The sequence below is a fragment of the Cyclopterus lumpus genome, chromosome 7 (assembly GCF_009769545.1).
Source record: "Cyclopterus lumpus isolate fCycLum1 chromosome 7, fCycLum1.pri, whole genome shotgun sequence".
Classification (NCBI taxonomy): domain Eukaryota; kingdom Metazoa; phylum Chordata; class Actinopteri; order Perciformes; family Cyclopteridae; genus Cyclopterus; species Cyclopterus lumpus.
The window spans coordinates 2,446,441-2,469,986 of NC_046972.1; the positions used below are offsets into that span (position 1 = coordinate 2,446,441).

At 44.4% G+C, this 23,546-nt stretch overlaps 1 protein-coding gene across 1 annotated transcript in view; it reads right to left on the reverse strand.

Moving 5' to 3' along the window:
* Positions 1 to 62: 62 nt before the first annotated feature.
* The window catches only part of LOC117734015 (1-phosphatidylinositol 4,5-bisphosphate phosphodiesterase eta-2-like), a 176,811-nt gene continuing 153,327 nt past the window's right edge, over positions 63 to 23,546 (reverse strand). Inside the window, 14 exon segments of the mRNA XM_034538039.1 lie at positions 63 to 691; positions 693 to 2,257; positions 5,657 to 6,038; positions 9,836 to 9,915; positions 10,473 to 10,619; positions 11,897 to 11,981; positions 12,229 to 12,353; positions 13,387 to 13,494; positions 14,087 to 14,269; positions 14,673 to 14,761; positions 15,103 to 15,203; positions 15,667 to 15,765; positions 17,256 to 17,411; positions 20,732 to 20,839. Coding sequence (XP_034393930.1) covers positions 644 to 691; positions 693 to 2,257; positions 5,657 to 6,038; positions 9,836 to 9,915; positions 10,473 to 10,619; positions 11,897 to 11,981; positions 12,229 to 12,353; positions 13,387 to 13,494; positions 14,087 to 14,269; positions 14,673 to 14,761; positions 15,103 to 15,203; positions 15,667 to 15,765; positions 17,256 to 17,411; positions 20,732 to 20,839 — 3,276 coding nt within the window. The 3' untranslated portion in view covers positions 63 to 643.

Here is a 23,546-nt window from a genome sequence, read left to right on the forward strand (position 1 = left end):
CCACTACACAAAGAATATTTAAAATTAATCTGCATTGTAATAATAGTAGCTTTTTTTCAGCAAAGACATGAGACAAGCCTCAGCTTCTAGCATCAAACTGTCAAACAAACATCAATATGATACCATGCCAGCATTTTCTAAATATTGCTAGTGGATGGATGGGCTGACAATAATGCCTTGACATGAAGTATCTATCTTTCAGCTCAGTTAAAACCAGTACAGTTCAAGTAGACCCATTGCTACTGTATGCTCATGTAAAAATAAAATTAAAATTAAAAAAAGATGAGTAGTCAACAGCTATATAAAAACACCTGGTATCTTTCACTAAATACATTCTGGCAAATCTCTAACATTTGGTGCAAACAGATGGCAGAGATGCAGTAGTTGTTTAGTAGACAACAGCGCAGGTTAAAAAATGGATCTTGCACAACCTCAAGCTGTAGAAGTGATTGTTCATGGATCATCATTTCAATGGAGCTCAGTTTTCTGCGAGGTGCGGAAATAATCTGAGAAATTCTGCAAGATATGCAACTTTGTCCAAAAAAAGAACAAGAAAGGGTTTCTAATTGAGAAACAACTGGATCGTATTCCAAACAAGTTTCTAGCTGTGTCTCTCACACTCAGTTCCAAGTCTGCCAGTTCTTTAGAGTTTGAGCATGAAAAAAACGTCACTGTTTTCTGGGTCTGGGGGGGGACTGGGACTGTCTAGGGGAGGGTGTTCCAAGGGGGGTGAGCTGACTCAGCAGGTCCAGACTGGAGCAGGCACTCTGGGCCACGCAACACGCGCCTTCAGGGTTCCCCCGCTCCTCAATGGGGCTAGCACCACTTCCGCTGCCAATGCTGAAGCTTGCACTTCTGCCCTGGACCAGGCCCTGGAGCCTCAGCCTCTCCTGGGCCTTCTTGGCCCTGTTTGCAATGTAGCGGACCCGGCTTTGGCTCCTCGAGGAGGTCCTTCGCATAATGTTCTCATCGACAAACTCCTCCTGAGACTCTGCAGGCCTTTTTTCCGGAGCGAAGTCACTGGCGGTCAGTGGCTCCACATCAGTCAGCTTCCGTAGCTGCTCTGTGAGGTCGTTGGGCGGCCGAGACCTCTGCAGGCCGCCCTTGCGGAGCTGGTCCCTGGCTGGCCTAACAATGAAGCTGCGGCTGATGCTGTGGTACTTACTGTCAAAGTTACAGGAAATGTCATCGGAGGTCAGGTCCCCGAGGCTTTTGGACATGGAGGCGGTAGCCGTCGGGGTCGTGGGCGCGGAAGACGGCCTGCTGGCTGACGACTGCTTGAGTCCCTCCATGTAGAGCCGACTCCAGGTGTGCCTCCTTTGAGTCAGTCTGCTGGGTGAGTCCACGGAAGCTTCTTGGGAAGGCTGCAGGGGGCGGGGCTGAAGCTCATCCTTGGGGCAGTCTCCTTGCTGAAGATTGGGGATTGACTTGCTCTTGCTGACTCGGAGGGCGTCGTAGGAGACCAGCGCTGAGCGACGGCACGTGACCCAGTGAGGATCGCAGGTGCTGCCGGCTGTGGGCAGGGTGGTGAAGCTCTTCCTGGCCAGGTTTGGCAGGGACAGATCAATGACGGTGTCGCTGGACGAGATGCTGGAGGAGGAAGACATGCTGTCTCTGTGGCTGCCCGGCTCCAGCTTGCTCCACAGGCGGTCATTCACGGTAGCGTCCGTGCAGACCTCTGGCACTGCCGACTGGTCATGGCCGGCTGAGGCTACAGTCACCCGAACATGGCCCTCACTTTTTGTTCTCCTTACTGGTACGTTTGATGGCTGATTGTTAAACAGGGCTCTCCTGGCCTGGACTGTTGGAGCACTAGGAACTGCAGGGGCTCCGGGGGCCTCCAGTCCGTGGTTAGACTTTACCTCTGCTGCATCAGTTTTCTTTTCCGTCAGAGTTTCTTGGTTTTCCCTCTGGTTTGGCATGTGCTCCATGAATAACTCAGTGCCTCGGTTGGCCTGGAGGTCTTGACCGCACTGTGCCGGTGCGGTTTGGTCAGCAGAGTTTGTCGAAAGGGGACATGCAGTTCTGGAAAGGGCAGGAGGTTTCTTCAACTTGATTGGCGTTTGCACCGCCCCATTTGAAGGAACGGCCAATGGGGAGTTTGCATTTATTGCTGTGCATGGAGAGTGCAGTGGTGATGAGGAGTGACGTGAAGACAAGCTGCCTTCTGGAGTGGAGACAGAACGGATGACACAAGGGTTTCTGGGGCCGTCAGAGTTCAGTGGAAGAGGAGCTGGCCTCTGCACTGTGGAACAATCTGCGGAAATACGGACAAAGGAGATGTCTCATCGTCAATGTCCCTGGTGGTCCCTAAAAGCCTTCTGGTTGTAAACATTGATAACTATATGTGTTTAAAAAGTCAGAATGCGGTTTCAGCTTAAATACTAACCTTAAGGTAATATCTACACATGAGGTGTAATACAAATGGCTGTTCTGTGGCGAGCTAAATGTTTAAAGCTACTTGTGGAGGTCCTGCTACTATAAAACCGGAGGTGTTGAAAGGTTCAGGTTGTGGGTTTGACACATTTTGACGTTCTGTTGAACAAAACGTGATGATTCGAGAAATCGACACATTTTGAGGAGTTAGAATACGGCGAAGGGCTATATTTAACAGGTTTCTATTGGTTTACAGAGTGGTTTGGTGATCTCTAATGACTTCCAGTCCCGAACGCCTTAAAACAAAGACCAATTACCGGCCGTTATCTGAGCTTTCAAGTGCCTCTCATGGACTTCCTCAACAACTGGACAAGATTGTGTGAGGACCTCACGTGAAGTGATTTAGTCGATCTACTATTCTTTGGGTCCATGTATTTCTGGCCCAAACATTTAATGTTAATTCTACTTTATTACAACTTGCATCTCATTCTTACTGTGTGTCTGCATTGTCTCTCTTGTAAAATACATTTAGATCTTAATGAAACTTGCTCAATAATTAAAATGCAACAACAAACTTTGACCATCAGGAGACAGGACTGGTAACTGATGGATGTTTACAGCTCGCTGTTTTGGGGAATTCACAATCGCCTTTGTTTACTCGACAAAAAGTCAGTGCAAAGCCTGTAAAACAGGCGTTTATTGACCTTTCAGACTTCATTTTAATGACGTCACTGTGTTCCCAGATCTCAGCAATTAACAGGGAGAGTACAATGATGTTGTGATTAAAATAAACCAGATTTACCTTTAGACACAAGCCACAACACAGTGAACACAGTGAACTAGACCCGCACCCCTATTCAGTGATGTGACCAGACTAACTGGCATGGTGCCCTCACTACTACCACACGTGCCATTTTGAGTTTTGCAATTTCAAGAATATGTGGACAAAGACAGAGAAGAATGTGGCTGGTGACAGGAAGCAGGCTGGTGAAGTGAAGGATGTATTCAAAAGGTTGCATGCAATCAGCGGTTTACCTGGCTCTGGTCATCCCCTCAATTCTGCACTAGTAACAGAGAGAGTGTGCAAGAGGGACAGAGAGGAAAGAAGGAGTTTAGCAACACTGGAAAGAAGAGGAAAAGGGAGGCAAGGAAATGGCTTACAGGACAGAGAAAGCATCTTCACAAGAGAAGTTATCACAAATCAATCTTCCAAATCGACATGAAAATAAACACAAGGTAAAAGGTGCTAAGATTATTTATCACATGTGCATCTGCCAGCACTATATGAATAACAGATGTGAGCATACACCATGAACTGTAAAGAGGCCAGAAAACTGAAATTCAACTCCCTAAACACACTGGTGGGCGTTACATTGTAAATGGAGTGACAAGTGCAGCTGGTACTCGGATGAAAAAAAAGGAATCCACTGAAATATTTCCTGTGAGGGAGGAAGAGGGGGATTTCTCCTGGATGCAGCACAGATGTTAGTGCTCAGCCAGATGTTGTAGGTCATTCTTCGAAACACTGTCCATTTTGAGACTTGATTAGAACTACGCGCAGGTCTTGGAGGATGCAGTTTGTAATGCGGCATTGGACTGCATTATATTGAACGGTATTCATTTGTCTTCTCCTTATGAAGACACTACATATATTAGTACCAGCTTTCATAAGTGTGATGTTCATGAAAGTGAATTGTAACATTTTACAATATTTGTTGAGCATTTTATGTACTTCATCTTTTTGTATCACTTCTGGTTGCATAAAGAAACAAGATGTCATCCAAAAAACGTTTGCCGACGCGAACGCTGTCGTCCACGAACCAATTGGGTGGTGTAACAGTGGCGACACCCACTTCTTACATACAGTCTGTGGTGCCAACCAGTAAGGAGTTTACAGAGAACCTGTATAACCAGCATAGCCAAGAACCAGACTGTAACTATCATGTGAACTGAAACTATTTGTAACATTGTTGCAACGCTCAAAATAATTAGGTTTAAAAAGGAGCAGTAAAATACTTGTATTAATTTAAGGTTAAAAACTTACCACTTCTCTCATCTGGGAAGCATGCGGGTAAGTACCACATTGACAGTATTTTAAGGGATGGAAAAAAAACATTTGGAAATAGGAATCAGTGATGAGTTTGAGGTCAAAGCTACAAAAGTTAGAATTAAACAATAAAAAAAGAAAACAAATAACTGGGACTATAGATTGTTCCACAAACTCTCAGGGACACGTGGGATGACTTCTATAGGCACACAGCAGGATAATTCTGACAGCTTGCTACCAAACATTCATGGTCTTGGCATGTACGGAGGCCAACTGGAAGTCTACTGGACATACAAGGCCCTCTACAGCCGCTATGCAGCAGCTACAGGTATCACTACTAATGCTGCCTCACATACATCTTACCAGCGAAGAACATTGGGGACTTATGGCGCAACTCTTCCATTTTCTGGGCAAACAGGGCGTTCATCTCGCGCTGCAGGGTGCCTACAACCCTCTTGCGGCTGTCGAGGACAGAGCGTGGAGGCAGCATAGGAGGCAACTCCAGGCTGCTCAGACTGCCAAAGCTGTCACAGCTGCTGCCGTCACTGAGCGAGAGACCTTCATTCCCCTGACCCTTTGGGAACGGTGTGAACGTTGGGCCATAGACAGTGCCGTAGTTGGCCGGGGTTGCCTGTTGCCATCGAAGGCTGGTCCTGCAGTCTGGGGTGAGGCTTTGCGCCGGTGTTACGGTGTTGAGGGAGCATCTTCGGGGAACGCTGCAGGATCGAGCACTACTCTGTGGTACAACGGGCCGAAGTCGGATGTGCTGGGCTCCCAGAGTTTGTCTGGCTTTGCCTCTAGGGAAGGGGATAGGTTGGAGGATAGCCTTGGGCGAGTACTGAAACTGGGCCTCTGTGCATGCCTTGGGAAGGGCAAGTGACGGCTGTGACTCGGTCTGGGTAGCAAGCTGTTGGGGTGTGGCCACAGGCTCTGGCTGAACTGGTCTCTTGGGTGAGGAGCGGAGGTTACTTCCCTCCGGTTTTTCTCCATCTGCTATGTATTTGCATCCCTGACTTTCCTTAACCTGACCCTTCCTTTCGGCTTCTGGACTCTCCTTGGAGCCGATCACACACGTGATACAGTTGGAGGACATCCCTACCCTGCCTGAGCTACTCAGTGCGACGCGGGCGAACACCCCTGGCTTTGCGTCCAGCGGGTCATGAAAGCGAAGCCGACTTGCTCGTTTCAGAGGCTCACTCACGGGACTTCGCTGAGCAAGAAGGGGGCTCTTACCTTTGCCCTCCTCAGGGTGAATAGCCCCATTGGTGTCAGGACGGTCCCAGGGGCCCTTGGCTGGTCGGGATGCCAGCGATTCCCTGTTGCGGTTTTGTGGTGTTGTGGGCTGGTGAGAGGTGGCAGCGGAGGCCTTGTCCCTGTCCTCAGACTCTCGTTCTTCACTGGCACCCTCTGAGCTGTAGTCTTTGGTTTCGATGGCGATCTCTGGGAAGCCCTTCTTGATTTTGGGCTGGCCTTTGGTAGGTGCGCTGGCTGTGCGGCGCAGGAGGTGGGCACCGAACGGGTGCTTACGGCTGTGCTGCGCAGCAGCATGGCTGTCTAGGGAAGCCTGCTTTGGGTTTCTGTGAAACAGCCCTTTTATGCCGGTGGCTGCTCTGGCCTGACAAAAACACAAAAAACATCACTGTCAAACACAAAATGGATCATTACAAACCAAAATCAACAAGTCACAGAGACAAGAACATATTGCCATAATGCAGGTGGCACTGGTCCGCACTGCATTATTGCAATTATACATGGGCAGGTTTTGTATTGTGAGCATGCTCAAAAACTAATTCCATCAATACCCATTTACCCAAGAGATTGTGTGTAAAAACACGTGTGAATGATCACTCAGTTCTAACAGGATCATTCAGCTGTAATCATGCAGCTGTCGCCTTTGAATTCCACTGGGATTCAAAGTATAACCACTGTGACCACTGGTATATCTGTCGTCCCAGTAGTACATTAATGGTGGATTAAACAAATGCTTGAAGCTAGCTGTTAAAGTTAAACACACAGAAAGCCGCTCGACTCAATACAGATGCTACATCTACTTCTTGAAAAGCTCTTCTCCAGTCTCAACCACAATGGTTCCGATACTGCAGTTATTTATTTATTAATTTCAACGTAAACTATTTTCATGTGGGTTTATTTTTCAACATCCAAAAATATGAATATTGAAGATCCTATAATCACATATCACAAATAGTGGCTTTAACATGAAAGGAAAAATCCAGATTCTTGTGAACCAAAATTAAAGAGACTGAAAAATTATCAGTATTAAGGCCGTTTAACGTTCTCTTGTTTAATGTTCAGATGACACATACTTAAAGAATGAATAACACTGAATGGATATTTGCTGTGCCTCTAGGTGCTGCACGGTCAAACATCTCAAAGACTGGGGCATAATTGATGACCGTGACGAGGACAATCAGACAATGACACCAATGACTGTGAAACTTACGTTGACAAGACAACATTGCACAATGTCACTGGACCACCCAAAAATGGAGCTTTAGCGTCTTATTATGTTACCTAAAACCCTTGCTATTATTAAAAGTTCCAAACGATGTGAAAGAAGTAGATCCAAATAGTCCAACTGTGGTGAAATGCTGACTGAACGTGGAAAAAAGGGAAATATTGGCTGAACTGAACACGACAATTATTGAACTACCAGGAGACTCGATATATAACTTGCTGCCTGGTGTGCTTCTGGATTGTAAAATCTTTCAACTTAAAAAGAAATACAACATGATGGGAAATGGACTTCATGCCCAGCTACAGTGGATGTTGAAGAATTATATTCTATGAAATGCAACACAGGTTACATACGCAACATTATGAATTGATTTCATGTAAAAAAGAACCAGACTGAAAGCTTGTGGTCCAAATCCACAATCTCACCTGGTTGAGTGAAGACAAAGTGACTGACTAATATTGTCATGTGACAATAATCCACTGCTCAGAAGAATGTTTCTACAGTGTTAAAAAACAAGGGTGAAGCAAACAAGAGGTATTTTGTCCTCTGAAGGCATCAGAACGTGATAGCCCTGCAGTGCAGCACAATGAAACACCAGGGAGTGACAAAGAGGGCCTGCAGTCTGGTAGATTTCCTGGCTCACCTCTCTCTCCTCTATTCAACTCTTTAAGTGTGGAGGTTGATTTGGATCTACTTGGGGGGGTCAGTGAAGATACAGGCGGGTCAAGCCTTCATAACTCATGAACTAAGGCATGAGTTGGCCTTATTGTTCTTAATGCTTTGGGGCTGTGTGTGTGTGGCAGAGAAGGGGGGGTCATGTGGGTCATGCAAGATGCCGACTGGGTCTCACTACACCTGGGTTTTGAGCGGCAGCTTCAGGCCTCCTAAAAATGTCCTGCTTCTAAATGGAGCATTTGGAAATAGAGGGGTCCACTGAAATCACAAACAGACACAGGAAGAGAGCGGAAATCAGAGAAGGGGGGAGGATGAGGGAGAGAAAGGGGGGGGGGCAAGAGAGAAATCACAACTGAGAGAGAGAGAGGAAGTTCAAAGTAAGGGCAATGTAAACAACAGGGCGTCCATTTACAATGTGGTTGGAGGAGACAGCTGAGACTTAAGAGTCAAAAAGGGAAATAAAACCAAAGCTTGTGTGGTGATAGCGACGACTGCATTAATAATGACACGAGAATCACATTTTGAAACAGAAATAATACATCTGTGGCTTCACCCTTCCTATTCTGCAGAAATGTATTCTCAGTAAGTGTTCCAGTTCATCCCAGAGGTGCTGGTCGGAGGTCCAGTCCTGAACTAGTTCTCTCTGGAGCTGGCTTTGTGCACAGGGACATGAAAGAGACACACTTAAACTATTGACACAAAGTTGGATGCAAAATGTTGTCTAAAATATCATCGTTTACTGGATTGTTGTGAAAACGACATTTTAAATGTTTCCGATAGTGTTCAAATGTTTGTGCCCACACTGCACAGCAATTTCTCATATGGATTCAACGTCGATACATTTTTCCACCAGCAACAGTGTCTAACTTTAATTTTTTCCCTTTGGTTTCTTTGTTTTTTTGTGCAAGAACGTTGACAAGAAAGAGCAGACAAGAAAGAAAGGCTTCAATTCAGAGTCGCTGCGTCATCCCATCGGCCTTCAGAGTTAACATACTTAGTATGTTTACACGATATAAACACAATGAAATGATCACCATCAGTCCTGCTGGTCCAAGGAACAAACATTAAATTGTTCAGACCTGAATCATTCAGGATTTGTTTTAGATACATTTCATTCTGTCCATGTTGCTTCCAAGCTTTCCTTTGATTGACACCTGCACAGTGCTCATCATTTTGTGCTTTGATATTTTTAAATGGCTCACCACGGTCCCCACTGTTTTTTGCGTAGGTGATTGAGCCGAGTCAGTTCAGTATGAGCTGGCCATATCTGACCTGGTTGTTAGCTAAAATAAATCACATGAATTTGCTTTTGATAATATAAATGCTTATATATTGTTATGTTATGCTTTGCCAGGGTACTGAAATGTGTGTCTGGGAATGTGCGGCTGTCTTGGATCACAACACACCCATATGTCATTGAATAGTCTAATCAAAAAGCGGCTCGGCCTTGCAGGGCTCAGTCCTGAGAGACGGAATCATCCGCCTCCTTGATCGTTCAGCACCAATTAGAAGTTAGGATGATGCATACAAACCTGCGACGACATCTGCGTATGTTTCCGGTAGAGAAGGAGAGTTGTTGAGACTCCACGGTGATTGCAATCGCAGCTTGTACTTTGCTTGTGATCAGAGAAATAAATCTACCCGAACGAGAGAAGTTGTTGGCTGAATTCTTCCAAAGGCTGCCTGGTAGACCACGTTAACACTTTGTCTGCTGATAATGTTAGAATATTCATATCTAACCCTGTTGTTGTATCAGTTCACTGCTCTGTGCTCCATCACTTTCTCTGGATATAAAATACACTTTATTGAAATTGCAGGAGATGGAACATTCTGCCGTTTGTGTTCAGGAGCTGGGACCGACCCGAGAGGATTACAGAAGATATGTGGAAAGTATCTCCTCTCCTGGCTCGTGTTAGTATGCACACTACTAATTAACACTTTGGAAATTGTTTTAGCGTCCTGACCTTCTGTCCAAGGGAAAATATATTACTGTAATGGATTTCCATGTGGATTGTCATTTGAATAATGTCAAATATTCTGCCATTTTAACGATGAAGAATACGACAACTAAACAACAACTTTACGTTTCTTATCAAAAATGTATAGGTTGTGCATTTCAATAACTGATATATTATTGGATATTCAGAAAAATATAAAGAGATCAGCTGGGCATTAATTAATAGACTGTTACTGTACTATAATTAATATAATTCTAAAGCAAAGGTAACATGATGTCAGCGAGCTTCCTCCGTCGTACCTACCTTACCAGTGATGTCATTCACAGCTACGTGAACAAAGATGGAAGCCTCCTCCATACCTTCCAAGTACACGTGGCGATAACCTGAACACACACACACACACACACAAACTGAAAGAACTTTCTACACTCGATACCCCTAAACAACCTGAATTTATATTTTTCTTTGTGTATGAATTAAGGATACAGTTGAATACAGTATTTTTTTTAGGCTCAGTTTGGAGTCCTTTAATAAGTGCCAATATGAGTCTGAGCTATTACTTAAACCAACCTATATCACAGCATATTTCAGTTAATAAATATCCAATAATCTTGAGTTGGATTAGGACATCTCTAGCATGGATTAAACAATCGCGATACAACACATTTAAATGGGTATGTGTCACAGTATCATCCAGTGTTGCACCAATCAATTAAACAATATATAAGCTGCATCATATAAATCATTTTAGACACTCGGCAATGTGCCATGCCTGACTTTTAACCTCAATCTTACCATGTTCATTATGTTACTTTCAACAAATAGAATGTCTATGGAAATTACAACCCCTCAACATGAGAAACAACATTTAAAAGGCGGCGGGTGAGGTGGGGGGCACCCATCACTTCCATCCAAAAGCAGGTGCTTCACTGCGACTTACCTGGAATCATGCTGTTGAAGGCGATGGTGCGCTGGCCGATGAAGTCCTGGCCAATGGGGTCATGATCCCACACGAGGAAGCGCACCAGGGCGAGCTCCGGCATGTGGACCGTGAACACCAGAGTCTCCTCCCACATCGGGTTGAACCCTAAGGGGACCGGCCCGAGAGAGGCAGGATGGGGAGGGGAGGGGAAAAGAGAGAAAGAAAGATCAAAAAAGACAGCAGACGGACGAGTGTGACCAATAAGAAGAGAGGAGTTAGGCAGGTAAACAGAGAGGGAGGGAAAGAGGGATAGAGACAGAGGACAGAGGGAGTGGACGCTCCAGGACAGTCAGCTCAGCACTCATCAATGATTCAGGGTGTGTGTGTGCAGACTGCTGCCTGTGCACGTCGCCTTGTGCTGAGCTCATCAATTATACACACACACACGCACGCACGCACGCACGCACACGCACACGTCGAAGGCAAAACAACAACCAGGACATCACGTGTGTCTCAGTTGACAGAAAACAGCAGTGGTCAGGGAACACAAGTACCCACAGGACACTGGCCAGAGAGTCCACTGAAATGACTCTAAAATTCCACAGTATTAAACAGTAATTTGACTTCATCAGGAGAAACGGGACCTTTTCTTTGTATTGGGGCTCGATGCCATCGATGACTACGAGAGAGAAGCGTGAGGTCATATGTAGGAGCAATATACTATGATGTAGGAATGTTATTAATGTCATTTGTCAGCTGCTGGGCGGTGCATTGAGTGATTCCCACTAGTTAAACAGGTGGTACATGGATAACAGCACGGAGCCTTCGTGGACAAGTTATCATCAATGTAGTCGTCTCCTGTGTTTCAGCAGGTTATCTCGCTAAGATACCATTCGCTGCTTCATCTGGTAATCATCGTCCTTTTCCCTTTTCAAAGTGAATTAAAAGAGTTAAATGCCGTTATTATGTATGAATACTGATCATTTGTGATGGTTGACTTCTACGTTATGACTAGCGGTCTAGTAAATTATATAAAATAAAAAAAAATTGAAAACAAAATTAAATCTGTGAATTTACATGTATTCTTGGAGAGTACAAAAACACATTCACTTGGCCAGCTGTCCAGTTCCATAAATAGCTTTATTGTGAACCCTAAATAAGGTCAAAGGTCTGTTATGAGAAGCCTGGCCTGCTCTTCAGCAGACACATCTTTCACTGTTGGTGCAGAAGCAGCCGGGTCTGATACAAGCAGCCTTAAAGCTCACCAGGCCCCTGATAACTCAACATAAATGATGTTGGATTATGTCATTAACATAAGAATTATGCATTTTCTCTGCATTGGTATTCATTTACTGTAACTTGGAGTGTATTCTTAAGGTAAGAGGCCGACTTGATGACAAAGTATGTGAAGTTCATCTGGATGGATGAACCAGTCAACTCACCATTATCATCCACCACTCTGGTCTGCTCCTTGCAGCAGTCCACTGGGAGGCCGATGACCTCCACCTCCACGAAGGGATCAATGATCTGACAAAGACATCACACAGTGTTGAGTTATGGCTTCATAGAATAGAAAAGATCTTTATCGTGAAAATGTGTCTTCAGTTCCCTAAACACAAGAAACAACAAAGCAGACCAGCAGTTGGACATAGACGAGGTCCTATTGTACACCCAAACCGTTCATGTCACTGTCAGTCACTTTGTATCACATCATTTACTGGCATGTATATATTCTTACTGGATGTTTAATTAAAGTTGTACGTATGAGTCCTACCTCTCCTCTGTCTCCGAGCATGGAGTCTTTGGGTTTGGGCAGCTGCTGTCCACTGATGATCTTCAGCACCAGCTGCTTCTTCATCTGACCTGGCAGAGGGTCCTCGAGGCTGGGGTTAAAGGCACCTGCAGTGGGACAAAGGCAGCACCGTGTTTATTTGTCATCCTATACTCTTAAATACCCATCAACACTGCCAATGTTAATCCTGTTTAGGGTGCTTTCACATCTAACCTGTGTTGTTCAGTTCAAACAAACTGGGGACTGAGACCGTCTACTTTGTCTGTTAAAAAGTGTGCAACAGTGATCCCCCCAATGACATTCACCAGTCATTAGGGCTGAATCAGGTTTGCCCTGGTCCAGCCCCTAGATATGCTGCTATAGGCCAATAGGCTGCTGGGGGACAATTTAGGATACACTGAGCTCCTCTGTCCTCTTCTCTCTCTCTCCTTTACATCTCTTCATTGCATATTACTAACTCTACTTCTTCCCCAGAGTCTTTGTGCCTTCTCTCCTCATAGGGCTCATTGAACCTGGCTGGGTCTAAAGCTGGTCCTGGCTCCTGACCCCTTGCCCCTGCTTCCTGCATCCAGCCTCTGGCCTCCTTCCCAATGGCCCTGCCCCCTTCTCTGTCCCTCCTGCCTCAAAGGCCGACCTCATTGGTCCGGCCTCTTTTGCGATGCCTTCTGCTGATGCACTGCCACCCTCCTCTCCTCTATTCCTACTACTGTTTCATGGATTGTGGCGGTCTGGATCGTGGTCCATGCCTACTTCTCATTATTCATACATTTCTGTCATATTGATGTAATGTGTTTATGTAACTCTGTAACTCTGTTCATTCTGTACACATGACATCTATTGCTTCTGTCCATCCGGGGAGAGGGATCCTCCTCCGTTGCTCTCCTGAAGGGTTCTTTTTCCCTTCAGGGATGTCGTATGTGTACAGATTGTACAGGACCAGGACCAGAGCTAAAATCCAACACTATCGTTCCCCCCTCACCCCTTCGTGGTCCAGACCAGATGAACCCAACTGCAGGTGTGAAAGCATCCTTAAAGTCAATGTTTGCCTGGAATTTTCCATTTGAAAAATACATTTATTTAAATATAATAATGGAGGTTACAAATTACATGATGTGAATGGATAAGTATTTCAATGCTGACCTTCACACAGGCAGGCCGGCTTCAGGATGTAGCCACAGTTGCCGTTGTTGTAGAATTTGGCTCTGTTGAGCTGGAGGACGCGGCCCTCGGACTGGTAGTTGAGTGCGACTGAAATCAAAGCAGTTCACCTCATTATTGTGTGAATTGTCAGCAGCCTGACGATTACTTTGAAGCCACAGTGGGTCACTTTCATAAAAACAACTGTCATGCTACATCCTGACAGTAGGACAGGAGACAAACAATCTGGTTCCTCTCATTTTAAAGATAACAGAGACTAAAACAGTTTTCTGAAAACATCTGATGAGAAAAAAGGGCAATGCAGAAACTACATCTTTAGATCAGCGCTGCAGAGCTTGACAGTTTGATCAGAGTTAATGAGCAGCAATCGACAGCTGTGTCTCCTCGGCTCCAATTAGTCCTTTTTCCTTCCAAATATCCGAAATATCATTAGGAGCCGAAGAACAAGATTTATTTTTTAGAGTCGACCCTTCTGCTGTCAGGATATAGTGACTGTTTGAGCAATATGATAATATGTTATTCCTATAAAAGTAACAAGCTGCAGCTTTAATGTGCTGACAAGCAGCTGCTGTGGGAGGAGAAAAACACTGCAGCTGAAAACGAGTGGCGAGTTTACAAATCGAGTGAATAAGCCGCATTAATAACGGGACCGGCAGCAGGTCGGGTAGGGTGGAGCTCGTACCGAGCTGGCAGCCGGCGCTCCAGAAGGGCTGGGGGTTGAAGTTGGAGGAGTCCACGCGGTAGGAGGACGGGTAGATGCGGGAAAGCTGCCGCTGGTTGAAGTGGATGAAGGACGCCGCTTTCTGCTGCATCACCTGGTGGGCTTTGGTCTCGCTGAGCGACGACACCTGCCAGCTGCAGCTGGCTGCCGGGGGCAACACAAACACAGGCTCAAACACTACAGGGAGGTAGGAAGATGTGAACTGGTGGAGCCAAAACCTGTATAGTGGGAGTATTCATAGAGTGTAGCTAGATTGATTGACGGATGGACGTCCTGATGTCATTGGTTAAAATTGGTTCTTACTAGTTTACGTAGTAATCAGACATCATATTTAGTTTGATTGGATTTTCATATTCAATACAAAGAAATATATATATTCTGAGAATTGCACTGTTTAATAAATTGGTACACAATATGACCGGGATGTGATGTGGAAGGTTTAAAAAGGCCTTTTTCATTTCATGTCCACTTTCAATCAAAAATGATTGCAAAGGACACTTAGTCCACATCCTGCACCCTCCACAGCTGACCCCATCACTCAGCTCACCTTGTGCCTCGATGTCATAGAGACCCACAGAGCACGTGTATTTGACCAGATCAGACAGAGCTCTGGATAACTTCATGGTCTTCTTCTTCCTGTAGCATCAACAAAGGTCACAGGTTACAGGAGTAAACACATATGGGGCCTATAACTAAGTAGGACAGTGCTTATTCATACTTTAGACATGACAGAATTTAAAGATTCACAGTAGGGTTATTTTAGTTGCATTCTAATCCTGAAATGTTCAAAGGGTATCAACATCTGTCCATCGTATTCATATGATGTGTGTAATCATTTACATCTGTAGAAAACGACAACACTCATGTGTCAGTACAACATACTGCATACTAGTGGTGTGTGTGTGTGTGTGTGTGTGTGTGTGTGTGTGTGTGTGTGTGTGTGTGTGTGTGTGTGTGTGTGTGTGTGTACTGCATACTTGTTGTGGTGCAAAGGGGCACGGGAGGCGCTGCTTGTACTCTCTTGGTCCGTGTCCGTGTCCTCAAAGCTCAACGTCTTCTTCAGCTTGGTTGTCTTTTTCTACAGAGGACAGAGTTATTAACGTGTGAGAGACCAAAGAATAATGGAGAGATGATTGGCGACGGTACAACTCAATTTGAAAATGCCCTGGATGCTCTTGAAATGCTGTACAGTCGGACTAAGACTCAAGATGATACACATTTTGATCTTTGGTGACACATCGTGAGGGGGGGGGGGCTCTTAGATGGCAGGTGATTCTAAACCTCAGGGTGATGAAGCATGACAATTGTGGGGTTCACTTTCCTGTGAACAAACTGGGCTCACAGTTCCAGCACGCACACAAGCACAGTTTGACTGCAGAAGACCAATTACACTTATTATTAAATCTAGCCCATTTTATTGTTTGATGCAATGGTGCTGCAACGAGCCACTCCGTCACATGACAACATCAACCACAGAGAAGAAGTGCGATGGACAAGACTCAGAGAGGCTAAGAGCAAAGAGAGAAAGTAAAAAGGCCAACCTTGCGTTTAGAGAAGCTCCCCATGAAGGAGCGTCCCGTACGCTTGTTGCTGCTGGGATTGCCCTCGTCCGCCGTGTCCGTCCCGTCATCACTTTTGACCTGCCGGCAGAGGACAAACTCTTGTTGTTCCCAAACATTTTAGAGATTTGTAACCGATACAAAATACGGATTAGCTCTTCCTCCATCGATCAGCGTATGCTCGAAATAATTAAATTCAAAGTGGCTCTAAAAATAAATCACGAAACTGTGACTGTTTCTACGTGAGGAAAAACAACACCCTGGTGACCCATTTTGTAATTCTGAACTAAATAGTTTTCTCTTCCGTGTCAATGACTCAAAAACATATGCTGAGCATAACCGTTTCAAGTTCCTCAATAGAACTGAAACATAATTTTTTTTCTTCCAGGTGATTATTCATTTCTCCATGCGCTCTAAATACAAGATTCACATCTTGTGTTTCTATAAATTCATGAATGAATGCTTTTAGTCCCACATGGGCTCGTGGTGCCGCCTGTGGCCAAAATGAGTATTACAGCAACAAATACCTTACCATGAAAAAGAAAATATTGAATATATATATTATTTATACCACCCGCCAAAACTTTTCAACTGTTTTCACAGATAAGCAACTTATAAAATGGATCCTGCAGAAAGCAATCACCACATTAGATCTCCCAGAAGGCAACTTGTTTTATGTGCAGGTCTTTATTACCGTATTCTCTCACCACATTGAAACCATGTGTACAGTTAGACATCCGACTGTCAAAACCAGCCTGGAGAATCCTATTCACGCGCTGCACAAGGAGAAACTCATTATAGATCTCTGAATTGATGTTTCTCACTTCCCTCTCGGGGCTTTCCTAATTTCCTTTGATCTACAGTTAGATTCAAATGTATGAGGAACACCGTCTTTGCTTCATCACTCAACAAGACTATTGATCAAAAACTCAAATTCAAAAGACAGTGAGGTAGAAGAAATTCATCTAAACTCGTCATGATGAATATGGACGGCTAGTTCAGTAGTGGAAAGAAGTGCATGTGAAAGTCTATTTCAGTGTGAAAGAAGTAGCTCCAGGCTAACAGGCCGAGTATTGTACAGGAAGTGTGGGAGTCGATTTGGTGAGAAACATTTCATTAGGCGCAACATTTATTGGGGAAAGTTCCACACAGCCACATTATAACGTGATGAAACGTGCTGGATGCAACTCATCTAAACTTCTGAAAAATGTATAGAGTTCTGTCTGTATTCAGACGTCACAAAATACCAAATAACACAATAAACAATTAAAGAATCAAATTCTAAAATCAATCCGTATTTTAAGTGAAACTAAAGAAGCGGCAACAAGTAAACTTAGTCCTAATAAAAGTAGTAGTTTATGGTCAGACCAGCTCAATAGGCCATGTTGTTATTTTTTTCTCATAAATCAAAAGAGTAAGAAGGCTGCCGTCAGCTTCTCGGCTCGTATGTATATTCATGGATATTGAAGCAACAGCTTGGATATTGGTTCAGCGTGCGATCCTTTAGCATTCAAATGATATTCAGTTGCATGTCACACACACGCTGGACAGATAGTTCAGGGATATGAAACCTTGGAGCCGGCTTTGTCCGTGGGCTTCCCGGCAGGAGGGAGGGCCGCGATGGTGAAGCTGTCCGGGTCCTCTCGGTCTCGGATCTTAGACTCCTTCATCAGATTGTCCAGCTTTTTCTTGGCCATGTTCTCCATCTGCTTCCTGTTGGCTGATGTCTGGAGGAGGAGGGAACAGTTACACAGAGAATATGAAATATGATCTTACGTACCACATGACTATGCCTGTCTGCTAAAAAGTATTGCACCATTTTTAGACTGATTTAAATGGCTTTGTCTCCTGTGTTCATGACCTAATAACAACAACAACAACAACAGGTGAAAGAAATCTTACTTAATTCCTTAAAAATATACAGAAACTATGGTGATAGTTGGAAAAAAAGAGTTTTGCAAAGATCACTCATCAAATTATGGATTTAATCTTTGTATTCATCCATTATTCTTTGTAATCTATTCAGAAACCGATTTGGACAGGTGTAAACTGGTGAAACCGCAAAAGATTTTGGAAGGTTATTTTATATTTGTGTCAGGATAATTCTTTCTGTGTTTATTGGTGTAATACCCATTCTGGCCACAAGAGGCTGAAGTGCACCACTTACAGTGTGATCTATGCAGGAATAAAGCATTCGTGTTTGAATTAATTTTTTTTTTTACTTTTTTTTTATTAGTATGTAACTGCATTTGATAACAGAAGGCCATAGGTTTGGGCAATTTGAAATCATTCATGTGGAACATTATGAGAGTAAAGACTAGGGAGGATCTTCAACTTCTATCTTTCTCTCTGCTCTTTTTTTATTATTACTGTATGTTAGGTACTTGACAATAATTCTATACATTATTAATACAATCTATCTATTAATACTTCCTGAAGTCATCATACAATAATGCCAAACATTCATTCGGTTATCTTATTTATGTCTTATTCTCTCAAATGTGAGAATTTGCTACTTTTCTCTGCTTTGGACTGTTGTTTTAACAAAGGAAAAGTGAGTTTAAGATGTCTTTATGGACTCTGGGACATGTTTTGTGATGGACATGTTTTACTATTTTCTGATAGTTAATAGTCGTAACGAATAACTGAAAAGAAATTACAGCAAATGTGCAAAACCCCAAGTCACACTGGAAATTGCAGATTTCAAAAGAAACTAGATGCATTGTGCACGTCAGCAAAGGTAAAAAAGGTGTGTTTGTACAATCGAGGTGAACCAATGAGTCGCCTGGCTTTATCTGAGGAGCTCTACTGAAGAAGATAAGTCAGGATGATGATCGCTCACTCACTCACTCTGACCAGAAGAAGAAAAACTAATCATGCAGGATCCAACCAGAACTCACATTTCACGAGAAAGCAAAGATGAAGCAATGCAACATGTGACATGAGGGGGAAGCTCCCCGGTTGGTTGATGGATGGACCTCTTTAGCAATGTAAGCATATCCACATGGGAAGGCATTGCAGAGAATGATGACGGTGGGACACACATTATGAAGATGAAGTATGTGCTTATTGAGACAATAATATGCACATACTCAGTTCAGCCACAAGGTGGCAGTGTCTCCGTAAACTTCTTCAGTCCACAGGCAACATGCTGAAGACTTTAAGTACTCAGTACAGATGTGTCAAAATGGAACAATATTGAGATTGTTTTATGAAAGAACGTTGGCCAGTTGTTGCTGTCCGTCTGATAAGATGGACATGATGCAGTCAGATTACACATTTATTATAAAACATTACATTTAATCTGAGCGCTTTGTTCCAATCAGATTCCACACAGCATACTGTGCATTATAGTTATTACTTTCAACGTCCTGATAAGAAATCTTTGTTTTCCACCCAGACGTAAATACAACATTGACTATTTAAAACATGTTGGACGACACCTGAAGCCTCAGTACTTAAAGATGATTTTGTTAGTGCATCTGTTCTGTAAAGTGAACAGAAAGCCCACACATGCTGCATTACACACGTCTCATCAAAGCATCACGAGTTGCGATGGGTCAAAAAACATTCATGTGTTAACCACTGACCACATTGGTCAGTGTTCAAATGTTCTCTCACATAATCAGCACCGATAACCGTACTTAAAGGGACAATTGTGATGTTTAGAAGTGTGGTTGTACGCTTGTTCTCCATATTCAGTGTGTTACTACAGTATATGGAGTATTACATAGGAGTACTAGCACTGGAGCAAAGTAATATATGGCTGTGGGTGTATTTTAGACACCTAAATATAAGTGCAACTATATTTTGAATAATTTCACCTCTTTACCTTGCCGTCAGACAGACCTTTCTGAAGGGGAACTGAAGCTGTCATCTATGCTCTCTTTCAAGACACAGGACTCTCCTTGGACAAAAAACATAATGACGTGATGTGAGACTAACCCTAACCCGTAGAGGATTAGTTCAGGTTCACCAGCCACTAAAACAAACCAATAGAGGCAGAGGTAGAACAACATTTCCATGTTCTGTGAGGTACAATTACTACTTGTCAAAAAGGAGAGTCATGTGGCTTTGAAGAGAGCATATAAAAGGGCCCCGTCCCCGTCAGAGAGGTAAAGTAGTGAACATATTCTAAATATAGCTACACTTCTAAAGATTATTTTAGGTGTCTAAAATACGCCCACAGCAGTACATTGCTTTGCTCCCGTGCTGGTACCCCATCTACTGTAGTAAAACACTAACTATGGAGAAGCACCACATACAACCACACTACAAAACACCTGAACTGTCCCTTCAAACTGCAACATATACCAGCTGCTCACATGGCTGATTTGCAATAACGTTCTTCATCTTCATCATTCATCAGTTATGTCCACAGTCTGCATATTAGTCTATGTGACTATCCCACTTGAAACATTCTCCTACCAAGTGTTGACCTATGGCAGATTCTGGGACCATTGTTATTTTACTGCTCATAACTGACCTACATGCCTAACAATGTGCGTGTTTGGTTCCAGATAAAGAATCTTCATGGAGCATCTTCAAGATGCAATAATGCAGGGCCAAGTGTCTTTGGTCCTCCATTACCACTTTACACATCCACATGTAAGATGGGAGAGTATGGCAGATGACTGGGTGAGGTTTCTGAGTTGGTGGAGGATGAGCTTTGTATACAGTACCTTCCACTTTGACAGAAGCGAGCAACAGTTGAAGAGAAGAGGAGGAAGAAGAAGAAGAAGAAGAAGAAGAAGAAGAAGGGACAAACAGGAAGAGAGAAAAGCAGGAAATGAGAACAAATAGCCACACAGAAAGAAAGAGACAGAAGCAAACGGCAGGGATAGCAATATAGGAGATACACTAAAAGACAATCGAGGAAGAACACTCAATTACCAGAGCTCAATTTAAACGTGAACCATAAAGAACAGAAAATACATGCACATTTCATCTGCTGGACAATAGCACACAGGCTGCGTGTAACTCTGGTAGATTGGAGACATACTGTACATGTGGCAAAGTAGAGAAACAGACCAAACAAGGTACATACATCTCCGTTCATCAGCTTGCAGTCGTCGTCCATCTCATCAGCACTATCCTCGTCGGAAACGTCCCCCTCCTCTGCGTTCTCATCAATGTTGGAAGGCAGTTTCTTCCCCTGGTGGAGAAGAAAACGAGTCAGCAACGGTTCGCATTATAAATTGTGAGTAGTGCATTGAGTAGTGTAGGGAGCATTGTAGGGGGTAGTGTAGTGAGTAGTGTAGGGAGCATTGTAGGGGGTAGTGTAGTGAGTAGTGTAGGGAACATTGTAGGGGGTAGTGTAGTGAGTATAGTAGGGAGCATTGTAGGGGGTAGTGTAGTGAGTAGTGTAGGGAGCATTGTAGGGGTAGTGTAGTGAGTAGTGTAGGGAGCATTGTAGGGGTAGTGTAGTGAGTAGTGTAGGGAGCATTGTAGGGGTAGTGTAGTGAGTAGTGTAGGGAGCATTTTAGGGGTAGTGAGTAGTGTAGGGAGCATTTTAGGGAGCATTGTAGTGAGTAGTGTAGGAAGATTGTAGGGGGTAGTGTAGTGAGTAGTGTAGGGAGCATTGTAGGGGGTAGTGTAGTGAGTATAGTAGGGAGCATTGTAGGCTGTAGTGTTGGGAGCATTGTAGGCCGTAGTGTTGGGAGTATTGTAGGCCGTAGTCTTGGGAGTAGTGTAGGGAGTATTGTAGGCCGTAGTGTTGGGAGTAGTGTAGGCCGTAGTGTAGGGAGTATTGTAGGCCGTAGTGTTGGGAGTAGTGTAGGCCGTAGTGTTGGGAGTAGTGTAGGCCGTAGTGTTGGGAGTAGTGTAGGCCGTAGTGTTGGGAGTAGTGTAGGCCGTAGTGTTGGGAGTAGTGTAGGGAGTATTGTAGGCCGTAGTGTAGGGAGTAGTGTAGGCCGTAGTGTTGGGAGTAGTGTAGGGAGTATTGTAGGCCGTAGTGTTGGGAGTAGTGTAGGCCGTAGTGTTGGGAGTAGTGTAGGGAGTAGTGTAGGCCGTAGTGTTGGGAGTAGTGTAGGCCGTAGTGTTGGGAGTATTGTAGGCCGTAGTGTTGGGAGTAGTGTAGGGAGTATTGTAGGCCGTAGTGTTGGGAGTAGTGTTGGGAGTAGTGTAGGCCGTAGTGTTGGGAGTAGTGTAGGCCGTAGTGTTGGGAGTAGTGTAGGGAGTAGTGTAGGCCGTAGTGTTGGGAGTAGTGTAGGCCGTAGTGTTGGGAGTATTGTAGGCCGTAGTGTTGGGAGTAGTGTAGGGAGTAGTGTAGGGGGTAGTGTTGGGAGTAGTGTAGGCCGTAGTGTTGGGAGTAGTGTAGGGAGTAGTGTAGGGGGTAGTGTTGGGAGTAGTGTAGGCCGTAGTGTTGGGAGTAGTGTAGGGAGTAGTGTAGGCCGTAGTGTTGGGAGTAGTGTAGGCCGTAGTGTTGGGAGTAGTGTAGGCCGTAGTGTTGGGAGTAGTGTAGGGAGTATTGTAGGCCGTAGTGTTGGGAGTAGTGTTGGGAGTAGTGTAGGCCGTAGTGTTGGGAGTAGTGTAGGCCGTAGTGTTGGGAGTAGTGTAGGGAGTAGTGTAGGCCGTAGTGTTGGGAGTAGTGTAGGCCGTAGTGTTGGGAGTATTGTAGGCCGTAGTGTTGGGAGTAGTGTAGGGAGTATTGTAGGCCGTAGTGTTGGGAGTAGTGTAGGGAGTAGTGTAGGCCGTAGTGTTGGGAGTAGTGTAGGCCGTAGTGTTGGGAGTAGTGTAGGCCGTAGTGTTGGGAGTAGTGTAGGGAGTAGTGTAGGGGGTAGTGTTGGGAGTAGTGTAGGCTGTAGTGTTGGGAGTAGCGTAGGGAGTATTGTAGGGGGTAGTGTCGGGAAAAGGGCATAGTGTAAGGTGTGGCGTAACGTAGGGAGGGAGTAGTGTACCCCCTACCCCACCCCAAATTTCCTGTCCCACCTGTTTTGTGGTGGAATTCGTGGTGGCTAATGTTAGCTTCAGATATTAAACTACATATCTACATTAAACTACATATCTCTGTTACTAGTATCCCTCAGTCAGTGTGCAGACTTAATGACTAACTGTACCACATTTAATATTTACCGTCAGAATGTTGAACTCCTGTTTTCAGTGCCCTGTCTATCTATCTGACTTTAACTATCAAAACTATAGCATGTGGTGTGTTTGCAAACCAATCCTGCTCCGACTGTTCTCAAGTGTCTCATTTATCGAGTAAGGAAATCTTTTAACACGATCAGTGTTGGGAATTGTAGAAGCTTTAATCCTCTTCTCTTCATGGCAAGAGGATTTAGTGGCTGATACTGTCTGACCCTGGTACCCACACTACTGCAGGGCACTGCTCCTCACGGTGCGTCCACATTGGTGCCACCGCTGACACTCTGCTGAGTACAGACAGGTAGTAGCACTTAACAGCTGGCAGAGCAGTCCTTACCGTGCAAGATGATGGCGAAGTGCCTTCTCTTTAGCGATGGCATCTGGCATCAATAGAGCTCGATTAACCTCAATACTGTTCCCTCCCCTGCTAACAGAGGGCTGCTGCCGCCGCTCACCCACATGCCTCTGCTGGTTAACGGCATGTTTGAGACCAACTTTGCTTTAACGGTTTGCATCACAAACGGAGCTACAGTGCCAACCTGGACATATGGTTTGCATCAGCTATGAGCTTTCACAATAAACACATAATACTTCTGGGTGCATTTTAAGGTACATTTGGTGGCAAATGAAGGGAAATGTAATTCTGTGCATTGAGAACATATACCGGTACATATATATTAGGGCTTTTTTTTTTTTGCACTGGGAGGGGCTTAACACTGCTGCACACATTGACCGAGAACATGGAGAAAGGCACTTTTAAATGGACATTTTCATTT